Raw genomic sequence first — 27,035 nt, 5'->3', positions numbered from 1 at the left:
TGCTCTACACTTTCCCCTCCTTTGTAGCAAAGCTGGAGGTTGAATGTAATTTCCAGTTCTAAGTCCCAGCATTAATTCCACCCCCATTCACTCCTCTCATGAAAGAGTATCTTCTGTAAAATTATACAACCCCTACCAATTCTGATCTTCCTCCATAGGGAACATCTCCTAGCCTCCAAGAATCACTGCCTGACACTAAGAAACAGTCCCATCGTTAAGGGTTCTTGCAGGTTGAAAAGGGATGCTTTGGCAGAGAACTTGTAGGATGAGGCTCCCAGAGACTAGATGAAACAAATAAATAAAATCTCTTCATTCTTACCTTCTAAAACTGTTGGTTGTTTTAGTCCCCAATGAACATAGTCTTCTGGATTCTGGTAACAGGTTAGCTATTCCCATAACAAACAGTATGTATGTGTGTTGTGTAATTATTACTAGACTGAACAACACACATAAAGTACATATACACATGTGTGTATTCCCACTTGCCCAAGATTGTTTAAAAGGGGGAGAGAGGAGCATGAGCCTCTCCTTTTTCTTATTCTTCAGGCACACTGTGTTGATGGAAGAGAGTATGGGTTCTAAAATAAAACTGATCTGCTTCATAAAAAAACAAAAAACAAAACAAAAAAACCTTTATTTTGAGTTAACTGTAGATTCATATTAAGTTGTAAGAAAATACACAGAGATCCCTTATAGACCTTTTACTCAATTTTCCCCAATGATAACATTTTGCATAATTGTACTATAATATCACAACCAGGAAATTGACAATATCATTCTAGGGCCTTATTTAAATGTCACCAGTTTTATGCTCACTCATTTGTGTGAGTGTATATTTAGTGCTATGCAAGTTCATCACATGTGTGACCTGCTTTTGAATCCCAGCTCTGCCAACTAGCTATGTGGTTCTGAACAAGCTCCTTACCTTCTGAGGCCCAGTTTCCTTATTTTGCAAAATGGATATAATAATGTCTGCCTCCTAAAGGTAGTGTGAGGATTAGGTAAGATCACTCCTGTTTCCAGCACACTGGATTCTCAGTAAATGCTAGGTTCCTTCCTTAGGAATCTAGGTCTATCCCTTGTTCTTTAGTAGCAAGGGAGCGTTCTCCAGTTTTCTGCTGAAATTACCAGTCTCGTGGGTTACAATAAATCAGGCGGCTCCTTCTTCAAGGGCAACACATTTAACTCTGCAGCCCAAAGAGAGAACAACGGTGTCACCTCCGGCCCACAGCCAGAACTGGAATCTTATCTGCAACCAGGTCAGAAGTGGAGGAATAACGGAGTGAGAAGCTGAGACTGGAGTAGGGGGAGGAGAGAGGAGGTGGTAAATTCATAGCAATCGCCGGCCTGATGACTGCCAACTCCAAGGAGTTTCCGTCCTGTGTGGCTTGTGACCGAGGGTTGGATTTCCTGCAGGAGGCTGGATAGGGGGCAGGAGCCTAAGAGGACATGGTGGGCAGGTGCAGAAAGAATCTAGACCTGGCAGGAGAGTCGCACTCGCTCCACAGGGTTCAGAGTCAAGTCTGGAGCTTCCAGCTCCTGGACCCCTCTTCCAATGACCGCCAATGGGCGCTCTAGGGCTGAGAAATCCACGGCCGCCCGTGGGCAAGAGAGGCACCTGAGTTCCCGCTTTAAAGTCCCACTGGCTGGAGCCCGGGGCCGTTCCCCGACCCGGAGACGTCGCGGGCCGGGTGTCCTAGGCGCAGCGGAGCGTGTGCGGGCGCCTTTGGAAGGAAAGAAACGCTAGCGGGCGGGGAGTTGACCTCGAGGCTCCGACCTCCTTCACCTGCGCCCCCGCGAGCCCCGGGGCTTCCAAGTTCAAATCTCGGAGGCGACCGCCCCAGCGTCACACAGCAGCCAAGCCGGGACCGGGCTCATCCGTGCTCCAGCCACCCGAGGCGGGGGTCCCGGTGGAGGAGCGAGGGGACCGACCCCGCGAGGGCCGGGGCGGCGCCAGGCGCTCCTCCCACGGCGGCCCCAGCGGCGCGGGCGGCGGAGGAGGAGCCGCGCCCGGCCCGGCGTCGCCCTGGCTCCTCCTCCCAGCGCGGGCCTGGCCCTTCCTCCCGCGCGTCCAAAGCTTCGGGTGGCCGCGGCTGAGCCGGTAGCCGAGCGCGCTGGGCGCGGCCGTCCCGCTGCCACCGCCGCCGCCTCCTCCAAGCCCCGAGTGCGCCCGCGGCCATGGCCCCCGCGCCGGCGGCGGGTGCCTGAGCCCCGGGACGCGGTAAGCGCGGAGCCGGATCCCGGGGACCCCAGCCCCGAGGCCTGGGGGTGCGCAGAGGCCTCGCGCTGCCCCCACGCGGTCCGCGAGGCTTCCGCTCCAGGGTCGGGGCCGAGCGGAGGCTGTCCCCGCTGGCTGGGTGCAGGGGGCGGCGGCGAGGAAGCGGGTGGCCTGGCGGCAGGCTCGGGCCGGAGCGCTCCGGAGTGGGGGGGACGAGGCGGGGAGGGGGCAGTGTGGGAGACGGAGGAGGGGCCGGTCCCGGAGCGCGGGCGAGGGGCGGGCCGGCGGGCGGGGGGCATGCTCACCGCAGCCCCCGGGAGCGGCGCTTTTGTGAGCACTGGCCCCTTACATATGGAAATGATGCTCGCGCGGGTCCCCATTCGCGTCCTTTTGAAGGACGCCCGTCCGGAACCCCAGCGTCGGCTGCGAAGTATTGTCCCGCTTCTGGAGCCCTAACAAAGCGTCCTCCCCCGCTTTGCAGAACACTGGAGGCAGGCGGCCGGCTGTGCCGGCGCAACGGAGAGGCCGACATAAGGTAGGCGAGGACGGCGGGGGCCGGGAGAGGTGCTGCCTGGGACACAATGGGGTGTCTGAGCTTCCCGGGGGTGGCGATGGGCAGGCAGGTCGGAGGCGCATCTGCATCACAGGTTGCCGGAGACCCGGGCGGTGCTCTCGCGCTGCGTCCGCACCTCGCCTCCAGGCGGGGAAGCCCAGCGGCGTCTGGGCACCTTCGCCACCCGCGTGGTCCCCGCCCGCAGCCGCCAGCTGAAAGCGGCTACTGTGTGCCGGTCCAGGAGCGGACTTGAGTCCTGGAGGGAGCAGAAAGGGTGCTTGTTCTGTTGTCTTGTGCCACCCAGGCAGCTTGTGCCTGAGCAACTGAAGAGAAACCGGTCTGGGGATCCCCGAGGTGTTAGCCTGGGCTGTCTGAGTAGCGGAGAGCTGTTTGGAAGCTGGTAAAGTGAGAATTTAAGGTGTGCGGAATCGATGCATAGAGAAAGACTTTGCTAGTGCAATTACTAACAGAGAGAAAAGAACAAAATGACTCTAAGTTGTTGCCCGAAAGCCTTGACCGCCAGACCCACAGAAGGGAAGTGTGGAGAGTTGCGGAAGAAGCTTCCAGGGTTCCAGGGGCTGGGCTTCTACAGCTACCAAACCGGTCCCTGACAAAAGGACAAAGCTGATGGAAACAGTTTCCTGCTGAAAGCTCCTTCTGTGAAGTTGAAAGAGATAGAGATGGGAAGAGGCGATTTCCCAGCCTTAGCCTTGACAAACCGGGGCTAAGATGCAAATAAAAATGGGAGCTGGAAAGATTGTCCTACCATGTACCTTGTTTCCAGACAACTTAGCCATTATAAGATCTTCTGCTCTCTTTACCTAACTGGGGCAGATCCCCTCCTGTTGAGGAATTCCTGAGATGGGCTTGCCATACAGCATAACTCCTGAATTTGTGAAATCAAAACAGATTGCATGATCATCTTTTGTGACAGACGTGGTGGCTTTTTAGAGTCAGACTCCTAACAAAGTCCACTGAGGAACATGGGCTAAGCTTCTGAGACAGGACAGAAGGTTCGCAGCCTGGCTCTCTTAAATACATTAATCTGAATTTGTATCTATTTACTTGTTTCCAGCGGCTTGACAATCTGCAAGGATATGTATTTTCTCTGTGTCAGCTTAATTTTATCTTGAGTTGTCTCTAGGGGCCAGCGTATTGGTAGCTGACCTGAAATGTTGGTAGATCTTGCTCTGGAGTTGAAGGGGGCTGTGAAAATTTCCAGACTGTGTGTAACCCTAACATTACAGGCTGGCTGGTAAAAATTGTTGTGGTCTCTTCAGCTGTTGTCAGTGTCCTTAGGGAAGTGAAGTGAACTGCTGGGGAATTTGTTTGCAGATTTGCTTATTTTCACCTGGTCTGTGGTGATTCCTTAGAGGAAAGCGTTCTGAACCACAATATAGATAAAGTGTAGGAGTGACAGATGTTCCAAATGGTTTGGATATCAGCAAAGATATTGCCAAGGCAGGAGCGGCTTTACTGGGTCAGTGACAAGGCAGCCATCACAGGCACGGCCTTTGCATCAAAATGTCAAGGATCAGTCATTTTAATAGGCACTTGCTCAGAATGGCATGAATGTCTTTTTTCTTGTCCTTTTTTCATTTTAGATATGTGATGACCCTCAATATCAAAACATGTTAACTGTCACAGAGGGAGAGGATAGGGCTCCAATGAACTCTGAACAGCCAATCTTAATTTAATAGGGAACATTCTTATCATAAGTCAAATGCTGTTCAACTAAATTGTTTTAAATGTCACTGCAAATGACTTTCTAAGCTAACATTTCACCAATCTTGATGATTCCATTTTATGTTGATAATGAAAATACATTTTATCAGTCTTGTATTGATAAAGTGTTGGCAAGTGTAGCCAGAGCATTTTAGAGGGATTCAAACAACGTAAAGCCTTTTCAGGAGGTTTATTTTTGTAGATGCCGATTCATCTGTAAGCCAATAAATTATGTGGTTTGGATTCTGGCTATTGAACTTACATCTGTTGGGCTTGTGGAGAGATTTCACTGAAGCTTGCAAAAAGATATTTTTATCCTATTCACAAATAAAATAGAGTTTTTAAAAAGATTATGGGAATATGCAAGTGAGCAACTTTATTTGAAATTAGGACACTTCTTTATTGAGATTTATATCAGCAACTAACCATTTATTCAAGCTTTTGGATGGAAAAACTGCAGACTATTTGTAATCAAACTATGAGCTAATGCTCACTTTAAAAACAAAGTTGGGAAAATATTGTTTGTAGTTGTGAGAAGAGAAGCGCTTCACTTTTGTACCCCAGGGACTGTAGTCAGAGCTGCAGGCATTATAAATTAATTTGAGTAAATATGGCTCAAGAGGTGAAAGTTGTTATAAGCTGTCTCTTTTAAGAAAGTAACAAACATACAGCTCAGATTTCAGCTTCAGCTGATCACAGGTTACTGACTCTGCCTTATGCTGGGCTAATGGTTTTATTTCTCCAGGTATCCTGAGTTAACAACTTGATTGGGTAACCCACCTAGCTGTTAGGTTTAACAAAAGCTTGGGTTTGCTACATCATTCAGGCTAGTAAAATATTCATGCTTATTTATGTTTTAGAATACATGCTAGTAGGATACACTTAGTTAAATTCAATCTTATATGGGAATTAGCAAAGATTGTTATTTCATTCAAATTTAATGTGTTTTTTTATGTGTGGTGTTTTTTAATGTTTTTTTTGTTTGTTTATTTAAGTTTTTGTGTTAGATTTTTCTACTCTGATTTTATTCTTGCTGATACTTTTGTGCTTTAAGTATCCAGCTAGAAGTGAGGTGCTGTCTGAGCAGGGAGGAGGCTGTCTGACAGTAATCAGTTTGACGAGCAGCAGTTTTGGGCAGAAATATTCTATATTGACACATAAATGGGGACAGTTGCTTTTTCTTTTTTTTTTTTTTTAATTTTTTTTGACAGTTGCTTTTTCTATTAAGCTTTTGCTAAACTTGAATTGATTCTTGTCACTATTTCATTTTATGCTGAAATTAGTCCAAAATGGTAAGCCTGGACGTCTTTGCAGCAAATTAAAGTGCTTGCAGAAAAGAGAGGAGAAAAAGAAACATTATATTTTGACCATCGACATTATGAGACTTGCCAGACAGTGAAAGCTAAAGGCATGAATGAAAACCTTTGCCAGAGTAGAGTTTGTCCATGTTCATTGCTTTAGTTAGAAAGAAACTAAATTAGTCACTTGCTGGTCACTGCCTGGACTGTGGACCCCCAACAGCTCTGTCTGAACACAGATCCAAAAGCATCTATTATAATACCCAGGGCAAGGGGCTGAGCCAAGAGGGGCATACAGACATTCCTTATAGCTGTTCAGCTGCTGGACCATCTGGAGGGGAAATCAAAGGCCTGGGCTCGCAGCGCTGGCTTTGTGCTCCTTTATTATTTGGTTTTGCCTTGCCAGACTTTGTCCCCTTTTCACTCCCTGTGGCCCAGAGCAGGCGTCCCCTTTGGCTGGTCTGCCATTTTTACAGGCTCCTTTCTATACCTTGGTCCCTGGAAAGTTCACAAGTTCACAGATCCACTTCATGCTGGCCTTATGTTGGGGACTTCATTATTCCGGCCGCACCTCCACCTCCTTCTTGTCCAGTCCTGGCTGGCACTGTGATTCCATCAGCTGGGGTTGCCAAGGGGAGCACAGTGTCACCGGTCTCTAGTGGACATTCCTGTCAGGGTCTGCACGTTCTGGCATCCTTGTTCTGAGTTATTTGGAAGGAAGATGCTCTGAATAGTTCTCATTATGGGTGGTTGTTCGGTAGTGAATGTTTTGATTAATGGCTCTGTGCATCTGCTTCTTAGTTAACCATCCCTTGCTGGAACTCCAAAATATTGCCAATGCTGGCCTGTTTATTCCAAAGGAGTTGTAAAGGCTTCTGACAATTTAATTGGAGAAGTAGATGGTGACGAGAGGCCCAGGTTTGTGGCAGGTTTTATAAAGCTGGACTTGTCCTTGGCAATTTGAAGGACAATTTAATCACTCAGAACCCAACTTCCTTCATGTGGAAGGAAGATTCCTGCTGCTGGTGAGGGTCAGCTGGGCTCTGACTGTGGACAGCACTGCATTGCGTAGATTAGACATATCTAAGTGTTTGGGGGGAAGTATTTGAACAATTATCAACTTCTGGACTGTGCCCATTATTGAAGACATGGGACTCTTCGTGATCATTTTTGTATTAAAATCTATTTTGTCTTTGCCCTAAACCCCAAAGCTGCTTTAGCAAAAATGAGAGTGCCTATTCTGTGCATCTCTAGTGCCCAGTAGGCTATAATTATCAATAAATGAATCAAGGGAGATAGGGAGGAAGGAACCCCACCCCTCCTTCCATTTTGGAGGCGTTTGTGGCCTCCAAGTATTCCATGGTGGTTTCTAGTGCTTGGTGCTGTTCAGCTGGTTACCACATAAAAGTGGAGGTAAGTGATTTGCCATTGATACCATTCCAGTGGCCCCATTCATGTGTTCTATATGCATGTGCAAGCGTGAGAGAACGTATAATTTAGTGTCAGACCAGAGCTCAGATGCCAGCTCCACCACCATTATTAGCACTGTATCATCGGACAAGTAGCTTAATTTTGCCAAGCCCCAATTTCTACATCCGAAATGGGAACGTGATACCTACTTTAAAGAATTAGGAGGGCTGAATGAAATCATTTATGTAAAGTACTCAGCATAGGCCAGACTTACAGTAAATGCTCAGAAGTTTAAAAAAAAGTTTCTTCTGAATTCTCAACTATATTTCAGCCATTGCTTTTGTTTACCATCAAATTGATCAGCAATCTGCCTTTGAAGATCAGGGAAGCCCTGAACATCACCTGCTGCCATTTCCACTTAGTAATAAATATAATATTACTTTTATGTGTAATGTGGCCCCTGCTCAGTCTTGCTTTCTGCATTATGATGTTCCACAGCTCCTGTTTTGCTTTTTTGAAGGCAGATCTGTGGCCGGCTGACTTGTATTCAAGTTACCCCTCTTCAGTTTACTTTTCCTTTGTAAGTCACAGGTATTTTCTTGGTTTTCTCACTTCCCCTCTTGTGCCAACTTTCTCTGGGATTAGCTCCTCTTGCCACCATATTTAACCCTCAGAACAACCCTCCAGATGGGTATTATTATTCTCATCCTGTAAACAAAGGGACGTGGGAAAGCATTTTAGTGCAGATTCTCCTCCACAGTCATATCCCATAACAACAACAACAAAAGTGCAGCTGAAGTGTGTGAATCCGTTGGCTTAGTTACTACCTCATCGAATCAAGCTTGAGGCGGCTCTACATGGTGCAGTTTGGCAGTGGGTGCTGGCTTTCTGCTTATGCTTGGTCATGTCTAAGACTGGAAATGCCTTTGAAAAGGGAGTGGACTTGGCAAAAAGAGGTATGCTTATGGAAGAAATAGGCATTTCAAAGCCTTCATATGCTCGTTTCTATAGCTTTTATTCAAGATAAGGTTCCCCTCAGGGAACCTCCGTACACTAAGTCAGTCCGCGATGTTTACTGAGTCCCTGGTGTAAAGAACAGACAGTGCATTTGGGGGAAGTTGTAAGACAGAAATTATGGACCCTGCCTTTAAAGAAATTTCTGCCACGTGGGGAGAAAAAGAATTCTTGCACATGAAATTACTGATGAACATTTGGAGAATAATATCAACCAGTAAAGATGCATTCTGTGCCAGAAGAGTACTGACAACTTGTCACCATATGTAACATCTTTTGGATGTTTCCATACGATCATTTGTTCTGCAAGGGTGGAACTGTTTTCCCCCTTCAGTCAAAAGGATATTTTACAAAGCACAGTTCTTGGGAAGGAAGGAGATGAAATAAAGAGAGAAAAAAAGGAAAGTTGCTGTAAAATGAAAGAGGTTTGATTTAGTGAAAAGCCAGTGCCTCTCAAAGAACAGGGCGTGATAGCTTATCAGATTCCAAGCCTGGGATAAGATCAGGACTTCTCAGTATACTGTGAGTTGTTTTGTTTCTTTTCTTTCCTTTCTTTCTTTTTTTAAAAAATATTGAAGTACAAATCAACTTATTTACAAAACAGAAACAGACTCACAGACATAGAAAACAAATTTATGGTTACCAAAGGAGAACAGGAAAAGGGTAAATTAGGAGGATGGCATTAACAGATACACGTTAACATTGTGGGTTCTCTGGCCATCTTTCATTGGTTTAGATGGGCAAATCCCCACCCCTTAAAAATAATTTTTAAAAGGGGAAGTGTTAGAATTCTTTCACTTTCAAGTTTTTTTTTTTAATATACAAAATCAAGCAGAAGCAGAATAGTCTAGCTTTTATGAAATTGGTCAGGACTGTAGAACTGAGAGAGTGAGTCCGAGAGCTTCTTTCTTGGGGATTCTCAGCTGACCTTGGTTGGGAATTAATTGGGCAGACTCTGCATGAATCTCATTAGCCAAGCCACGGCCTTGTCTAAATTCCTCACTTTTGTTGCTTTGCTTAACACCTTGGTTTTTCTTTTCTTGTGTTTTGATGTTTATGTAGCACTCTCTCAAGTTATTTTGTAAACATTTATATGGTGATTAGTTAATCTAACAGACCAATCCTGGGAAGGCAGCCAGAGCCAGCAGCACCTTAATAGAAAAACTGATAATTAGGAGAAGAGACCTTTGAGACCAGGAGGCTGGACCAGAATATTACAACTTCTCCTTAATGAGTGGCCCAGCTGTTTAGATCCATCTTCTGAGTCTGCCTCGTTCTGCTGAAACCCCTGGGATGGTTGTTGACTCTGTTTCATAGCTTGTTGTGTTTTGAACAGTTGTCCATGGAAAGAAAGCAGCCCAGCTTAGAGCAGCACTGCTATGTTACTGAAGGCTCGTTTATTTTCAGATCTGACAGTGTTCAACATCCTAACATGTACATTTCCCGTTTGTAATGATCTGCCCTGTGACATCACCTCCGAGTTAGTTTTCTGATCCAGGGTTTGGTTTAGTTAAGGTGTGCTTTTAAACGTAGAATGGTGGTTGCCAGGGACTGGGGGTGGGGGGAAATGGGGGAGTTGCTGGGCAGTGGGTATAGAGTTTCAGTCAGGCAAGATGGAGCAGCTGTACAACAATGCCCGTAGAGTGAACAGTAGTACTGCACACTTCAAATGTTAAGAGGGTGGATTTCATGTTATGTGTTTTTAATCACAATAAAAAATTATACTGGCAAGATAAATATCTTTTTAAAGGTGCTGCTTTTTATAGTCAAGGGGCTAGCTCTCAGAGCCTCGTTTCAGATGGCTGAGCTCACCCTCTCGAGGGTGTATGTAGTGTTTGGCTTCCATTGCGTCATGGTGAAGGTACCTTCAGATGTGAAGATTTTAGGCTTTCACTGGAAAACGCAACACATTAAAAATGAATTATGGGGGGAAGGTACAGTTCAGTGGTAGAATGCGTGCTTTGCAAGTACAAGATCCTGGGTTCAATGCCCAGTACCTCTGTTAATAAAAAACAAAAACACACAAAAAAGTGAATTATTGTGCAAGCAAAAAACCAGATTGTAATCTTCAAGTATGAGGAACATAGATTTTTATGATATCTATATATTTAATGAAAATTATTTTTAGCAAAAAAGGTTATTTTGATGACTCCATGTTTTTATGGATCCCATGAAATGTGGAAAAATGGAGAGCCTGGGGTTGGGGTGGGTCAGAGAGATGGAAGACCAATTAACCAGGAGTGCAGAGATGAGATGGTGGAGATAGTGGAGGGTCCTGAGAATCCATGTGATTCACGTGTGGTCTGTGGCTCCTTAGAACCTCACTGTCTGAAAAGGTGGAGTAGTATTTTCCTCTTTCTCTAGGCAACCAAGCATTACCTAAAACTCCCTGGTGCTAATGCGAGCTTCAGGGAATACTCTTCCTGTCACACCTCATGTAATTGCACGGATGAGGTTAATTGCATTGCTTTTTGAGGAACTCGTGTAAGAGGCATTTGGTCTCCTGTAAACAGGAAGGTGGGTTTGTATCAGACGTGTTCATCCAGTGCCTCTGCTGTAACTGGTGGTCTGACTACAACGAGGGCATCCAGGCTGACGAAGAGAAAGGAAGCAGTGTGGCGGACTGCAGCACCTGGCAGGTCTTCTGGAGCTCGCTGACTTGCGTGGAAGCTCCGGTCCTGCAGTCTACTGTATCTAACAGTTTATTTGAAAGGACTGGATGTCAGAAGTGGCTTTTCACCTTCTGTGACTCCTGGACCACATAGGCTGGTAGAAAGAAAATTGCTTTCAGTCTTGAGTTTGACAGACTGGCTGCCAGCCTGAGGGCCGGGCAGGAGAGGAGGGCGCCCTTCTGCGTGGGAGACTCCCTCATTCTGGTCACCCCACTGGCGCCGGATCTTGTGGATGTGCTCCCGGTGTGGTCGCCGTGCCGGAGCTCTGCTGGCTGGCGCTGGGTCCTGGAGGGACCTGTGGTTTCGCTGGGAGGTGTGCAGTGTTACCTCTCCTGCTGACCCTCGCGTGGTCCCGATGGACCAGGACATAAGAGCATTCCCAAGTGGCCGGCAGGGGTGGGGGCAGCTTGCTGAGGGGTGGCAGTCGGACTCCAGCAGCTGCCACCACGCGACCTTGTCTCTGTCCTGCACAGGTGAGCGCTGTGGGCTATGGGATGGATGAGGCGGAGCAGGACCAGCATGAGGCCCGACTCAAGGAGCTGTTTGACAGTTTTGACACCACGGGCACCGGGTCCCTGGGACAGGAGGAACTCACCGACCTTTGCCACATGTTGAGCTTGGAGGAGGTGGCCCCGGTGCTGCAAGAGACTCTGCTTCAGGACAACCTCTTGGGCAGGGTAAGACCTGGGAAGAGGCCGGCAGTGGGAAGTGGGTGCGGTTTCTCTCTCGCGCAGGGCAGGCAGGGATGGGGGGGGGTGCAGACCGCGCTGTGTTGCAACTGGTTTCTAACATCCTGGCTGTGTGTGCCTTTACCTGTCAACCTGATAAACAGAAAGAAAAAAAAAAAGTAATGGGCGTGACATAGCAGCTCTGGTGATGAGGGCCTGCTTTAATTTGTGCTCTGAGTGAAGGTGTGTCCTGAGCATCTTAAATGAGAAGAGGAAAAGGGAACAAGAGGATGTTTTCCAATTCTCAACTTGTTCTTTGCGGATCATTTTCTGGACTCCACATTCATCTTTGGGACAGAAGGGAGGGGACTGAGATTTCCACGGAAGAGAAGGGAAGTGCAGTAAGAAAACAGCCATTCCCAGAAAGAGCAGCTTGCTGTTGTGACTTGTCCTCCCCATAAAGCTATTTCTTGTGTGGGTTGTTTCTAGGGTAAAGTATTAATTATACCTTTTACCCAGGAAATAAGACAGGAGGGTAAGTAAACGCAGGGCAGTTTCATTGAAAACCCAGCACGACTTGCTTCCAGCAGGGATGTGCGTGTGTGCCGATGTTAACTTTTACAAATGACAACAAATAGTCAAGTGCTCGCTGTAGATCAGGTTGCACAGATGAGTGAGAGGTGAGACAGGGTCCTTTTTTTCCCTTCTTCCTGTTACCGGGAAGGCTCTGTCACCACCTGATTGTGCCTTCAATTCTCATAATTAAAATTAAGAGGAATGTTTATATGGCTTTGGGTTGAACCTTGTTGCTGGCTTTTGAATGAATGAGAAAAAATGAGCAGTGCTTCTGGAGCCCTGTTGCTGCCATTGCTGACGCGTTGTAGCTGTGAGCTTTTATCACGTGGTGTAAATTGAGGAAGCGGCTCTGAAGTTCAACTTTATTCCAGTGACCAGACCTCCTTCTTATTTCATTTTCACTGTCTCTTAGCGGAAACGCTGGGCAAGAGATCTCAGATACAGTGCAGGGTCCTGGCTCTCTGACGTGAGCCGGACAGGAGCATCAATCATCCTGAAGTTGAAGTACAGAGGGTCACGTTCTCTCGGGCTCCACACCACGGAGGGGGGCATTTAATGGAGCTCACACCTAAAGAAAGTGGGTTTTTTTTGTTGTTGTTGTTTTATTTTTGCAAAAGGAGAACCGTTTTTAGTCACTTTAGGGGATTAGCTTCTTGAGAATACAGGTGATGTCTAAAAAATCTTGCTTTGAAAGCAAGAGACATGGGAACTTTGAGGTTTAAACCACTTGCTCCTTCTCATGTTATGGGCTTGAATGTTCCTTAGTTCTGTCTCCATCTCAGTCACTTTGGGGAGCTCACAGAGTAGCATTTCCCACAGTGGTCCTGGGGGGGTCTCAGGCCTCTGGGTAGCTAAGGAATAGTATCCAAGAGAGGATCTGCTTTCATGCTTATTAAAGCCTGAGAAGACTTCATAGAGCTTCAGGTTTCCTTGAGAGGCAGCATCAACATGGAACCCTCCACTGTAAACAGGCTGCTCCTTGGCAGCCGATGGACAGTTTGCTCTCCAGATGTTGCACATCTTTGCCCTCCGTTGGCGGACTGAAACGGGGGCCAGTTATCGATTGATTCGTTAACTACCTGACACTAGCAGCCCGCTTTTACGTTTGCTCTTTGCCTGTGAATAATGGATACCTAAGTGGTCTATAGTGTGATATTTACATAGTGAGCCAGTGATAAAAGTTAAATAGATGTATGCATGTTGATCATGGGGGAAGTCCCCGGTGGCTGTCTTGAGAGCAGGGTTGGTGAAAATTAATGCACTACTGTTAGATTTGCATTTTTTATGAAACTGAATTATTCTCCTCAGATGATCACATAAACTTGGCCATATGCTGTTAAGATACTCTTATATAGTCTACAATTTTAAATTGTAAGGAAAAAATTCCTTAGACTTTACTGGAGAATTCTAAGTTCTCTCACCTTCTTGATATATTGAATAGCAATCATAAGTTGTAAAATTATAAGTGCTTTCTAATGCAGGCCACTTCTTTTTTAGATGGTATTTGTAGAAAAAAATATATATAAGGGTTAGCAGTTCAGTTTAATAAAAAAAGGAGAAAGAAATAATAGCATGACAAATTTAAATATATTCATCTATTCATAAATTCAACAAATATGTATTGTCTGTGACTGGTATGTCAGGCATCCTCCTAGGCTTATGGTATGGGTGCAACTTGTGTTTATTGTGAACTAAAGTTTTCCATTAGATTGACTTTTGGATACATTAGTATCCACCAGCTTCCTGGATGCTTGTGGTTTTAATTTTTCTTTTATAACTTAATAAGCATAATTTTTAAATAAAATAAAACCTCAAGTTTTACCTCCATTGGAATTGGGCTGAATTAATCATTTTTTTCTTGAAAAAAGAAATAAGCTAAAAAGCATTGTCCCCCTGAACTAAGTTATTTTTTATTTCCAAATCCATCTTTCATAACTTCTTGTTGTTTTTTTTTTTTGGAAGCCTAATGCTTCTTTTGACAGTTGTTAAGAAAAGTAACTTAAAACCACTTGCCATTTTCATGCATTTTACTAATAGGCCATTTACCCTCAAATTATGTTTCAATTAATCTGTCTGATTTTGCTTTGTAACTTGAAATCATCTTTCCCTGAGCATGGTGGTTACTCTGTAAATGTTTGAAATGCCCAAAGATTGTGGATCACTGATTTGAAGGAAAGAGGACATTGCTGGTAGGTGTTTCCTACTAGTTTATGGAAAGAGCTCCATTCATATCTTTGTCATCAGTTAAGCACCTATCAGGTGGGTCAGACCCCAAGACAAGGGATTCCTCGAGACACGGAGGAACTTATTATCTGGGCAGGTAACATTCTTGCAGGTGAATAGTGCTGGGAGTAAATACTACACACATTTAAGAAAGGGAGCCATGTTAGCTCACTTACTGAACCAAGGTTTCATCCAAGCACTTGGTTCCGATTGTAGATGTTTCCTGGTTTTGTGTCTTTTAAATGGAGCGTTTCCATATGTCTCTCTATCTCCTTTATTAGAAATCAGACCATAAAGATGGTAATTTGCCTTGGTTTTGTTGAAGCTTTAGCTAGATCCAGTTTTAAAAATACATTTTCCTTTCCTTATAGAATATACTAAATTTGAGACAACACAGCCCCCTGAGTTTCCTTGCTACACCCTTTAATATGAGTCTGGATGCTGAAGCATCTCACGCCCTTGGCACTTTTTAGAATCAGAACAAGCCACATGGTAGCAGAACTTACCATTGGCTTCCAGAGAGTCCCATAGGTATGTGGACTCCAGTCATCAAAGGCACTTTGTAATTTTTTGTTTTATAATTTGATAACTGTACAAATATATAATTCAACCCAGCTTTGTCACTTTTTATTTCAAGTGCTTGGGGTTCTTTTATAAATGTCACAATCAATTTTACATGGCAGCTTTGCTTGCTTGTTTGTTTCTAGTTCATTAAGCTTTTTTTTTTTTTTTTTAAGGATTTATTTATTTATTTAAGCCAAATAGGTTACAATTGGACTTTTTGGGGTTGTTTTTGTTTTTGTTTTGTTTGTTTGTTTGTTTGTTTTGATGGAGGTACTGGAAATTGAACCCAGGACTTCATGCATGCTAAGCATACACTCTACCACTGAGATATACCCCAACCCCCACTAAACTTTTTAAGATTTCTTTCTCTGATATACATTTTAGCTATTTGGAAAGTGAATCAGAAATACAGTACTTTCTGGCGGTGATTATTTGGACTTGTAATCTGTGTGCAAAATTACACTCGATTGTCAAACGGTGCCTGTGTATAACTACCTCATGTTCATGCTCCTGTTTTGTATTATTGATCAGGGCTTTTTGAACATGTTAGAGAGAAAGGTGGGAGCATTTCTCATTGCATCTCTTAAATGTCTCAACCTTTGCTGTATCTTACTGCTTAACCTGAAACAGTGAGGGACAGTTTCTAATTCCATGTTTCTCTTGTGACTCTATGTAATCATCACTCCTTTCCTTTACCACAGTGTCACCTGGGGTTGATTTGAACTCCTAAGGTCCTGTAGTTCACATTTATAGGCAAGAAGACCTTCTGATTAAGACGCTGCAAGACTTGCATCTGCTCTTAACACTTTCTCGTCAAACCCATTGTAGAATTCACTTTGGTCTTATGTGCCAGAACCTCGAGCCCTAATCTGACAGAGGGCAAGGGGGAGGGCTGTTGGAAGGCTTCTGCTCTCAGCAGGAGATAGGAACAAGTGCTGAATGGCTCCTCTCTTCTACCTACTTTATTTTTGCAATGACCACCTCTCTCACTGAAGCAACTATGATCAGGGATGCTCCAGTTTCTGCAGTATTTCACTCGTACTCTTATGAGTAGCTTCTTGTTTGGATGGAAGGGACTTAATAGTTCTTCCAGATTTTAGACTTCAGAGTTCATCTATATGACAGAGAAACCTGGAACCCAGAGCTTGGAAAAGTACAGTGACTTGTCTGAGGTCAGGCAAACTGTTTAAAGCAGCACCAGGCTGGGAACCCAGACTTCCCAGGCCCCGAATATGAACGCATCTCTCCACAGCCTCCTCAGCCTCCACATATGCAGAAATAAATCTCATTCTCCATCCCCTGCAGCCCACCCCAGCCCCTGCCACGTCGAGACAATGCAATGTGCTGCTGGAGCCTAGTCTTTCAAGTTAGACCTGCATTCAGGTACTGACTCTTGCCACATTTTAGCCATGTGTGCAAATTGCTGAGCCTCAGTTTCTTCATCAGTAAAATGGGAAAAATAATGCCCTCCTTATAAGATTGTGGTAAGGGTGACTTAGACTGTGTGTGCCAAAGGCTCGTCATAGAGCCAGGCACACAGTTAACTACTGCGTTCTGCATCTTTCTGTACACTCCCCTCCTCCATCCCTTACACACCGAGCATGGGTTTTTGAGAAATAGTGGACTTCCCAGGGATGATTTTCTGAGGACGCTCATTAAAGGGGAGAATGGACTGACTGGAAACTCTCTTGTGTGGTAGTGGTTTGTATCCGTTTCTATCCATAGGCAGGACTCCCTGCATCCGTCTTGGAGTACAACCTCATAAGGTCACTTTAGATTTTACAAATCCACCTTTTAAAATGGCCTTTGCCTCTCTCCACGTTGTCTGCAGTAAATTAAGTCCTGAGCTGCAATACCGCAAATGCTGTATTTAGAAGAAAACATTTCATGACTGTGTCTTTCATTATGAAACCACGTCTCTTTGTTCTTCTGTCATTTCTCTTTGCCCAGCGCTGTAAACGTTACTTTTCTCTCCATTGACCTTCTGGTGAGTCCGTATTTCTATGCCCATTTCCACTAACACTTCGTGTTTCTAACGTTCTTTCTTTGATTTCCCTTTGTATTAATAGACACAAACCTCCTAACTGTGATGATAGTTACGTGGGCCTTTGTCTGGTCTAATAAGCTCACTTGGTTGAACGCTGACTTGAGTCCTCTCATCTCGGGTCTGTGTGAAGCGCTACCTGCACACATGGGGCAGCCGTGTGCATCTGATCTCCGTGATTGCATGAGATGATTTTATGCAACGTTAAGTTCCTTATTCTACTTCCTGTTGCAGGTTTTTCTTTCTTGTGGTTTGAAATAGCATTTGTTTTCGATACGGTGCTTCAGTTCTTTTTTCAGAAAGGCAAGTTGTGTTTCTCATAGAGCATTCCTATGAAATCTGGAGAGGAAAAATGATGAGGTAAATTTCTATTAAGCACTGATGACAGATGTCAAAAAATATCAGACTTGACTGGCCTTCCTGTTAATTTAGTTTAAATGTCATGTGTGTTTTTAGTCAGTCATGTAATTTTCCCGTTGCTGCAAACTGCCCTTTGAGGCAAACGAGATACAGGGATGCTTGTAAAATGAATGGCAGCAATTATTATTCAAATGAAGGGGTACCAACCAAGGGAGGCATGGCTCGGAAGCTAGTTACCATGTGAGATTTAATTGCATTGTATATTTGTGAAGATTTCTCAATTTTAACAAACTACAATAGTAAAGCTCCCTTGGAGGAGAAAAATGCTACTTAAAAATTACAGGGGCTGAGCGGAGTGAGCACACTGACGCGCGTTTCTCCACAATAGAGGGCGTTTATTCACGGTTTGGCTCTGGGCTGTGCCCTGAGGGGCTTTTCCAGCCCATCGGTATTCCTGAGCATTGGTGGGAAACAGCCATCACCTGCCTCTGTTAGAGCACTCTCTTGAAAGATACGGAATTTACTGCTACTTAAAGTGGAAGGCCCAGTGCCTACGCCCTGGCAAGAAGGAAAATGAAGATCAATTTAGGACTTAAAGCTGCTCCAGTTTTGATCAGCTTGCCTGGTTTCTGTTTGGGGTTTAAGATTCTTTTTGTGAGGGAAGAAGGGGGCACTGAGATGGACGTTGTTGGATTATGAAGTCTCTCCTGGTTAATAATCATAGTCATTTATAGACCTTTTTTCTTCTACAGTTTTGCTGATTTAATACAGCCTAAGTCCATGGAAACCTTTAAGCTCTGCCTGTGGCTATCTTGGAGAAGTCGAATTGGCCCTCTTTCCCCCTCTGCTGGCCTAGTAGGACATGCTTACTTATCAGAGACCCCTACCAGCTTTTCCCCCCCTCTCTCAAAGCATTTACCAGCTTCCACCTCATGCTTACTAACCACCTCCCCCTCTCCTTCCTGTTCACCCCCTGACACATGCTGGAATCTGGAGTGTAGCTGGTAAACCACTTGAGGGCAGAGGTCATGGCTTTTCATGCTCTTGTGTCTCCTAAAGTCCCACTGTCCAGTGTTGCACCTGGTGGCCTTGTGTAAAGTCAAAGATTTGACCTAGAACAGCAGAGGGAGTTCCCTGAGAGGTCAGACCAGGAGTGGAGTGGGCCTGGGGCAGGCAGGGTGGCTGGACTTTGATGAGTCCAGTCAGAAGGGCTGGTTCTCCAAGTAACTCTGTCACTTCAAGACGTGTGGCCTTGGGCGGGACACAGGCCTTCTCTGAGTCTCTTTCCCTCAGTTCTAAGGAGGGACGCCTCATGGATGTGAGTGAGTCAAATGGCCAATTGTCCGAGAAAGGACGAACCTACAATAATACCCCCATTTATCCAGCATTATCCAGAACCCCCGTTAATACAATGTTCAAATAACTGAATCCCTTACCCCATTTAACCATTGGGGATTGAAAAAAGTTTATAGAGGTTTTACCCTACCAAAGAGTATAATAAACATCATAAAGTTATTCTTGATCACTTAGCATCGTCCTGGTCTATCAGTTATTCTTCTGTATTGTAAGAGCAGTACCCCCAGGATTTATTGAGCAGCGTGCAGTTCCTTGCCTCAGCACTCAATAACCCCAGCCTATTAGGTTTTAAGTGCATATGTCTTTTTTTAAAAAGTTTTTTTAAGTATAACAAATTATGCTTATTTTTGTTTGAAGGAGGATAGTTAATATCTTTTCTTGACCCAAGTATGTCAGTAGTGACTTCTTGTCCTTACTTTGAAGTGCCCTGTCTTTTTGTTGCTGCTTCTACTCTGTAGTGGGCTGGGAAGCAGGAGAAATAACGCTTGTAGTAAATCAGGTAGGATGAGAGGAAATAGCTCCTGAGCTGGTTCAGCGGCATTTTCCACGAGAAGAGCACGCCTTCCTCCGCTTTGGACACCGCTGTTTGCTTCCCGAACGTCTGTGATGCTCTCCATCACCGAGGCCGCGAGAGAAGCTGCCTGTGTGAGGGAGGCTCATACTGTCTCAGAACTGGGTGTGTTTGTGTGAGGCCTAAGTGTCCCTTGATTCTGGTATAACTAATACAGTCTTGGAAGTTGATTAGAATCAACTTCCAGAGTATAGGTGTCTGTGTCATTTTTTCAGTGGGGAGTAAAACTGAGACACAGAGACCCCCGAGTGACCTGCATGGCTAATACTGAGCTGAACTGTGTTTGGACTAAATTCAGAAGTGCTCTTTCCAATGACCTCTAGCAAAACTAACACCTTGACAAGCCCCAGCAGAGACCCGCAGAGTCAAATGGAAAGGATTTGAAAATCTCAAGGCAAGCGCCTCCCTTCTGAAACAGGAGCCCCCTTCTGTTCGACTCACTAACTGTGGCAATGAGAGACTCCAGCTTCACGGGCTCCCTGAGAGAGGAGAACTGCAGAGCTGGGGCCCCTGAGCACGGCAGACTGGATCAGTTCCTCTGATGCCCGGCAGCTGCACAGATCCGGGGTGGGGGTGGGGGGTCGCTCCTGGGCCTCTGCGGTCACCCCACGTCCCCGACTTGGCTTGCTTGGTTACTCTCACAGCCCCATTGCTTTGCTTGAAAATACGGCCCCGTTTCTCTGTAAAGGTGGTGAGAACAGTCACCCCCATTACTGTTCCTATTATAATGTCAACTACCTACCTGAGTGCCTGCCAAGTCCCAGGAAGCTCTAGACACCTACACAACTCTCATTTTAACTTCCTCAAGCCGCTGTGAGGAGGTGGTGGTGCCAACAGCATAAAATCTGTGCTGTGCTCTTAGCACAGTACCCACCTGACCCCCAGGACACTTCCTGAGAATATGCGCTCCATCCTAGTGAGGCCTGGCACATAGCAGTTGCTCGATAAAGACCTGTTGTATGAATCATAAACTTTAGTTGTTAGATAGCCCCATTTTTAAAGACAAGCAAACAAAAGCTCAGTGAGGTTTAGTAATTTAGCCAATTCACAGCTGGAAGTGAGTGGCTGAGCCAGAGTCAGGACCTTGAGTCAGGTGGTTGCAGCAGAGAGACTGCGCTCTAACCCTTCAACTGCCCACCCTGAGAGGAAGGCATGATTCTGGTAAGCAGTAGTTGATGCCGGGGTGGGAGATGCACCTGAGTGGGAGAGGCTTGCGTATGTGATGTTTATGGGTTGGCTGATTAGGAAGACAGCCTTGCCCCTAATATCTGAAGCTTGATGCCACAGTGCCTGAAGCCCATGTCTGACTCTGGCAGGACTGGGCCTCCCTCCCTCCCTAAGGCTTTTCAGTGATTTGTCAGCCATAAAACCTAATTAGCACAGTTTATAGTTCTACAATCTTTTAATCTTTCACTGATTGTACCACCTTGGCTCCTTAGCAGATACCCTCCCTCTCTTAACAGACTTCTGCTCTGGCTCCATAAATATGCTGATTTTTAGTCTGTGTGATCTAAAGGAATATGATTTTGGAAAGCAATTTCAAGTAATCAAAATGAATGTGGTAGAGAAATCACGTATTATGGAGAGTGTGGTAAATTGCAAGCATGTACGATTTCATGACATACGCATCTCAGTGGATTCCTTCCTTTGCATTGATTTGCGTGGATAAGATATGATTTCTTTCTTTTATTGTTTAGATAACTAATGAGGTTTGCTACTTTTTCAAATTTAATTCGAAAGTGGTTTTTATCTGGCCCTTATATTGAAACCTCTAGGCAATGTTTTGTAATGATGTCCAAAGAGACCCACAGCAGCAAAGATGATAAATTTACCAACTTTGTATTTACATAGAGGCTTCTGTATAATAGGTGCCACGTTATCAAACTAGAATTATGGTAGGAAGAAAAACCATCTCTCCCTTCTGCCCCACGGTGAGATTACATAAATTTAAGTTACGGAAGAATATACTTGGCCATAAAGAAAATGATTTTACCTTTTTAACCAAAATAATATCCCAATTCTAACTGAGTATTAAGTAAAACTCACGTTCCTTCCTACTTCAGTCAGGGTAATTGTATTTTTAAGAATTCAGGAGAATGTTTCCAAGGGTTCTTTTATCCTTTGTCTTTGCTATTGATTTCTGCTTGTTTATAGGGGCCTTGGGAGATTAATATTACATACCTGCCTCAGGCAAGACGCTATTCAAGTCATCCTGAAAGATAGCTTACTCCTCTCTAGAATGTCTTAAGAGATGAAAGCGTCTTTGGGACATTGTAACAAAGGATCGTTTACTTGGGAAGTTTCTCCTAATATCTAACCTAACATCTTTTTCTTCTGGTCTTGTTCAGAAAAATAAAAGGAGCTAAGGGTTCAAAACCTATCTTTTTCTGAGTTTATAAAGAGGGTTTTTTTCTGAGTTTATAAAGAGGGTTTTGCTGTGTCATTTCCCCCCTCAGGGTTGAATAAATATTTGATATTAGTGTTTGTGACACTGGTTTGTCAGAAATGATCAGCCTGTTTTCTCTTCAGTGCTTGAGAGAAACGAAGGAAAAATGGAACAAAAACAGGTTATGTGACTCAGGTTACATTGAGGCTGTCAGGATGCCAACAAATGGCTCTGAAACCTTGTAGGTGGGTTTGCTTCCTTAAGGCTGTGGAAACTATTTTGAATTGATTTTGAATTGTTTATTTTTAGGTGCATTTTGACCAGTTTAAAGAAGCATTAATCCTTATCCTGTCTAGAACGCTATCAAATGAAGAACACTTTCAAGAACCAGGTAAGGACATTAACTTTTTTTCTCTTTATTCCACTTTCAAAGTTGTCCAGGGAAGAATTTGGGGACCTGGAAGCATGTCTGTAAAAGATTTGGGGCATCTGCCTCCCTTAGATTGAGCAGTTATTTTCAGTGTCTTGTCCTTTGACATTGTCGTAAAAGCCTTGCAGCTGTGATGCACTAAGATGAGACTTCTCCACCACAAGAGCGAATCATGGAAGAAATAACTGGATTGTTCCCAGGCGATGTGTCAGATGGTGTGGCCGTAGCTCATTCCTGGAGTGAGCAGCGTGGAGCTCCCTCTGTCCTCCTTTCCTGTGAACCTGGAGCAATGTGAATTGGGGAGGATTTTGTCTGAAAGAAGAAGGGTGGCCAGCGTAGAGATAATTTTATTCAGTCCTAGTGAGGCAGACACCCTCTGTTATCGAGATTATCATGTTTTATGGCAATTGTTTTTCTAGCTCCTCCTCTCAAGTGGTGGTTCCTTTTGGACCATGTTGTCTCTTTTAGTATTTTTAGGGCCCGGTCGGATGCCTAGCACATAGTAAGTATTCAATGAATGGTATGAAATGAAAAACTTGATATTGTATTTCACTGATTTTTTTTTTTGTAAAGGCACCATAAATTATGACCCATCATTGTTTTATATATCTCTAAGAAGAAAAATTCTTCCTAATTATAATGTCATTGATTGTAAGACACCTCATTATTTCAGAATGTTCAAATCTGAGGGTGGGGTGCGGAGGGGGGCAGGTTATGTTTTAGAGTCAATTAAATAGGGTAAATATTTAAGGGGAAGTCTAAAAATAGTTGAAATTTATATCATAAGACAGTCTGGTTTTATTAAAAAAAAAATCCATGGCTATCAGGGGCTAAAGTTAGAGGTTGGCTATAAAATGGCACAAGGGAATTTTGGAGGTGATGAAACTGTTAATAACTTGATTGTGATGGTAGCTACAGATTTTACGAGCTTTTCTAACCCACAGAATTGCTCACCACAAGGGTGAAATTTACTCTATGTAAACTCTACCTCAATAAACCTCCATGACTTTAAAAAAAGAGGACACTAAAACTATGGTCCAGTTTTGAGACTGAAGTGAAATCATTAACATACTGTCACTACAAGGAGTCGTGCAGGGTGACCTGTGCAGGAGAAGCCCGGCTGGGAGCTCATTTCTTACCCTCACCGCTCATTCAGTTCTTCCCTGTCCCCTCCGCAGCGCTGCAGACTTGTGTCACATGTGTGAACTCTGCATTTAGCAGTGCTTTGGATTCCAGATTGCACCTCCCCCTTTTTGCTAATGGTGACCACCACTAGGAAGGTTATTGTCAACTCTGGAGTTTGCCAGAGCTCTCTAAGAGCCCCCAGTGGGCCTGGGAGGGAGGTTGTTGCATTCTAGAGATTTTCCATACTAAAAGTAAAATTTCTGTGGGTGACCACTGCTGGAACATGGACTTTTGTGCTTATGGCGGGGGAGTGGTCCTCACATGTTATTGGTAGTTTTCCTTTTTTAAGGTTGTCATCTTGATAACAATAGTGTGTGAGATCTAGGCACCCTGACTAGAGCTCTGGTGACACCACCCCACCCCTTTTAGTTAATATGAGTGTAGGTACCATAAGCTTAAGTTCAGTGTTCGTCTCTGTGCCTGTAATGGGGTGTCTGCGGGTTTGGGATAGGCAGCCCTGCCACTAGTCCATGGGATCATTTTGCTGCCCTTTCTTCAAAATCTGTACTGTTACTTGCCCGAAAATTGACATAATAAATACAAGAATTGATGATAACCACAAATGCGAAGGATGCCCTTGGAACTGTGCAGTGTTGGGATGTGAATAATAGGAGAGTAGGATGAGGAGGTGGATGATGGCTGGCCCAGCCTGCTGGCAGCCAGGAAGTGGGTTTGTGAGTCCAGCTCCAGCTCCAGACGCTGGTTTCACAGTTACTGTTGTTTAGCCCGAGGCCATGATTTGGACAAGTCTTCCAGGGCGACGGGCAGAAGGATTTTATAGTTCGCTGTGTGCTCCATCCTTTGGGTGGGTTGCAGTGAACCTCTGTCACAGAGCTGCCCCTAATCAGCGTAATGAGGCAGCCAAGTTCGTATTGATATCATTTCATCCAGCATATGTGGGACTCCCCTGAGGTTTGACTTGACCCAGTAGAATCTAGGATTAAGCCTGTGCTTTAAGAGTTTGATCTCATCTGAGCCTGGGAGTCATCCCTTCTTTGTTCCTGAGTGTCTCTGTCTCCTGCCTGTCACTCCCTGGCCCTTCCAGTTGTTCTGGGGATCACACATCTCTTTCCCTCAAACGTTCTCCCACTCATGCTGCCCCGTGACTCCACCCCACGTGCTGCCTGGCTTGGCTGGCGGGAGACAGAGCAGGAAAGGTCAGGACTCAAGTTCTGTGCATTGAGAGGCCCCTGAGTTCCCCCCTTTCCTCCCCTTGCAGAAGATAACTACCCCTTAAATCCCAGGCTGCGTGGCTGTTGGGCTGGCGCGGACGCTGCCGTTTTATCCATGAGCGAACTGAGGCTCGAAAGAGGGATGTTGCTTAACTGAAGTCTCACAAATCACAGCAGAGAAGATGCTGATGCTGTGTCACCCAGGGCTGGGCTCCAGGAGGCGTTGGTGTAAAGATGCTGACCCTCAGATGGGTGAGCTGGGGGCAACCCAGTCCTGTCAGCACAGCCCGGCCAGAAAGGTTCTGACCAGTGGCCCGAGGCAGAGGAAAGGAGGGAGTAAGAGCAAGCTTCACCTGATCAGCACTGACAGGGACGCCTGTGTCCTCAGCATTATGTGGCTGATCTGTACTTAATTCATCTTCTACAATAAGGGGCCAGGGCTGTGGCGTTTTTGTCTTGCCTTTTGAAATCAGCAGGCCTACTGGACTTGGAGAGAAAGGATTACCCTTAAACAATGGAAAGTGACGGCAAAAATAGGGGGGTCAGAGTGCACAGCCTTAGGCACCGAATGGGTCATGAATTGATACTTTATAAGATTTGTATAAGTCAAAAATATCAGATGCTGCACCTGACTATATAGAAAATCCAGCTTGATGTGGTAGAAAGACCCTTCAGCCAGCAGTTATGAAATGCTGGCTCTGCCCCTCTCATTGGGTGGCCTTATAATCACAGCCTCTGTGGTCTTTGGTTACCTCATATGTGAAGGTAATTGTACTGGAAAGTGCTTAAAATCCATTTAGCTCCAAGATTCAATTGTGTTGTCTCCAAATATCTGAATGACATCTACATTATGAAAAAAGCTTGCTTTGTGCTTCCGTAAGATTTTACCCAACATAAACTGACACCGTAAATTTCTGCTTCCTAAGGACAAATGCCCAGTGTATTTTATGCCATTATATTCTTCTAATAAAAGGCAGTTCTTTATAAATCATACAAAAGCAAAGCTATCATGGGATTTGAGAGGAGATGGAATTGTCATTAGTTCCATAGTCTTGGGTTCTGCCATTTATAACTTCTCTGAGATACGGTTTCTTTATTTTTAAAATTAAAGGGTGTGGACTAGATGGTTTTCAGCATCTTTTTAACTCCGATGCTCTTGCTTCTAAGACTCTTAGGAGAGAGATTTTCCCCTAAAAAGCAACAAAAACAACAGTAACAGCAACACAGTGAAAAACACTGAAATTCAGATAAGGGCAGAGAAATGGATTGGGGATGTCGGGAGTCCTGTGTCAATTCCAGAGTGATCAGCATTGCTGGTGGCAGAGCTTCCTTGTTTCTATATGTACACTTTAATGTTTAAGTTATTTTCCTAGACTAAGGGAGGGACAACAACTTTATTATTATTTATTCAATTTGCTGTAGCTTTGGGCTGTAGGATTTTTGTAGTGGAAATACTGGCACAGACTCTAAGCTACATGGTATCAGCATGCTGTCCGGATCTGCTCCCCAGAGGTTTTGTCCTTGTTTGATGCATCTTGCATTAGATTTCTGCTCTGTGGTAGATGTTAGCATAAAGCCGAAAGCCCCTTCTTTCCCTGACGTGGCTCATGTAGACTATCTTTCCTTTGTTTATCTGGGAGGGAAAACTCAAGTTTGGAAAAGCTAAATCATTAGAAAAATAAGGCAGGGAGGGCATGGTTTCAGTGCAGATGATTGAGGGTTTTGGGTCATAAATGTTCCTGATTCCGGGAACTGCCCTACTTCGAGTTATTTTCCTTATATTTTGGAGAAGCTATAAATATAACAAACACCTATCTCTTCATTCACTCAGCAAGTGTCCACTGAAGCAGGTCTTATGACCAGACAGCGGGCGAGATCCCGATTTTACAGTGATTGAAGATTTGTGTTTCAAACTGTATTCAGAGTTGGGTCAGGCCTGAACTCTGGCTGAGGGCCCTGTTTTTAGGAGATACACACCCGATGGCCCATCAGGCATGTTCTCTTGTCCTCTTTCTGGTTGAGTGAGATAAGTAAGAACTTAGTTCCCTGTTCCCTTGGTATATATGAGATGCTAACAGTGAGGACCAGAAAATTTCTTCAAAAGTTGAAAGCAAGGTAAAATCACTACCATTAACCACCACCACCATCAAAAGACAATGTGAGGTGGGGGAGAGGGTATAGCCCAGTGGTAAAGCACGTGCTTAGCATGCATGAAGTCCTGGGTTCACCCCCAGTACCTCCATTAAAAATAAATAAAATAAATAGATAAATAAATAAACCTAGTTACCTCCCCCCTGCCAAAAAAAGACAGTGTGAAGGTTCATTTCCTCAGGTCAGAGGGAATTGGAAACACTCGTGCCCACTGGTGGTCACGTAGGATGATAGGACCTTCCTGGAATTATGTAAAACGGGAAGCACCAAAAACTATAAGTGCCTTTGGCTAATCAATGGCACTCTCTGATTTTATGCTATGGAAATAATTGTGGATGTGCACAAAAATGTGCGTTAAGGACAGTCATTTAAAACAGTAAAATTTAAAAAATACATGTATATATAAAGCGTAAGTATTTGCAGCGTATTGGTTACGCAAAGGATGGTGTATCTGTAATC

General features: G+C 44.6%; 1 protein-coding gene across 9 annotated transcripts in view; it reads left to right on the top strand.

Moving 5' to 3' along the window:
- Positions 1–2,070: 2,070 nt before the first annotated feature.
- NIN (ninein) overlaps positions 2,071–27,035 on the top strand; it is a 93,045-nt gene continuing 68,080 nt past the window's right edge. For 7 of the 9 annotated variants that reach the window (XM_031453691.2, XM_064485944.1, XM_031453701.2 and 4 more), the window contains exons 1-4: positions 2,143–2,221; positions 2,700–2,753; positions 11,364–11,567; positions 21,948–22,029. In XM_031453691.2, the coding sequence (XP_031309551.2) occupies positions 11,385–11,567; positions 21,948–22,029 (265 nt within the window). In that variant the 5' untranslated portion in view covers positions 2,143–2,221; positions 2,700–2,753; positions 11,364–11,384. Of the gene's footprint in view, positions 2,222–2,699; positions 2,754–11,363; positions 11,568–21,947; positions 22,030–27,035 lie in introns of all 9 variants that reach the window. The other 2 variants (XM_031453690.2, XM_031453702.2) reach the window with 2 other exon arrangements.

This window comes from Camelus dromedarius, chromosome 5 (assembly GCF_036321535.1).
Source record: "Camelus dromedarius isolate mCamDro1 chromosome 5, mCamDro1.pat, whole genome shotgun sequence".
NCBI lineage: Eukaryota > Metazoa > Chordata > Mammalia > Artiodactyla > Camelidae > Camelus > Camelus dromedarius.
This window is presented reverse-complemented; position numbering and strand designations above follow the sequence as displayed.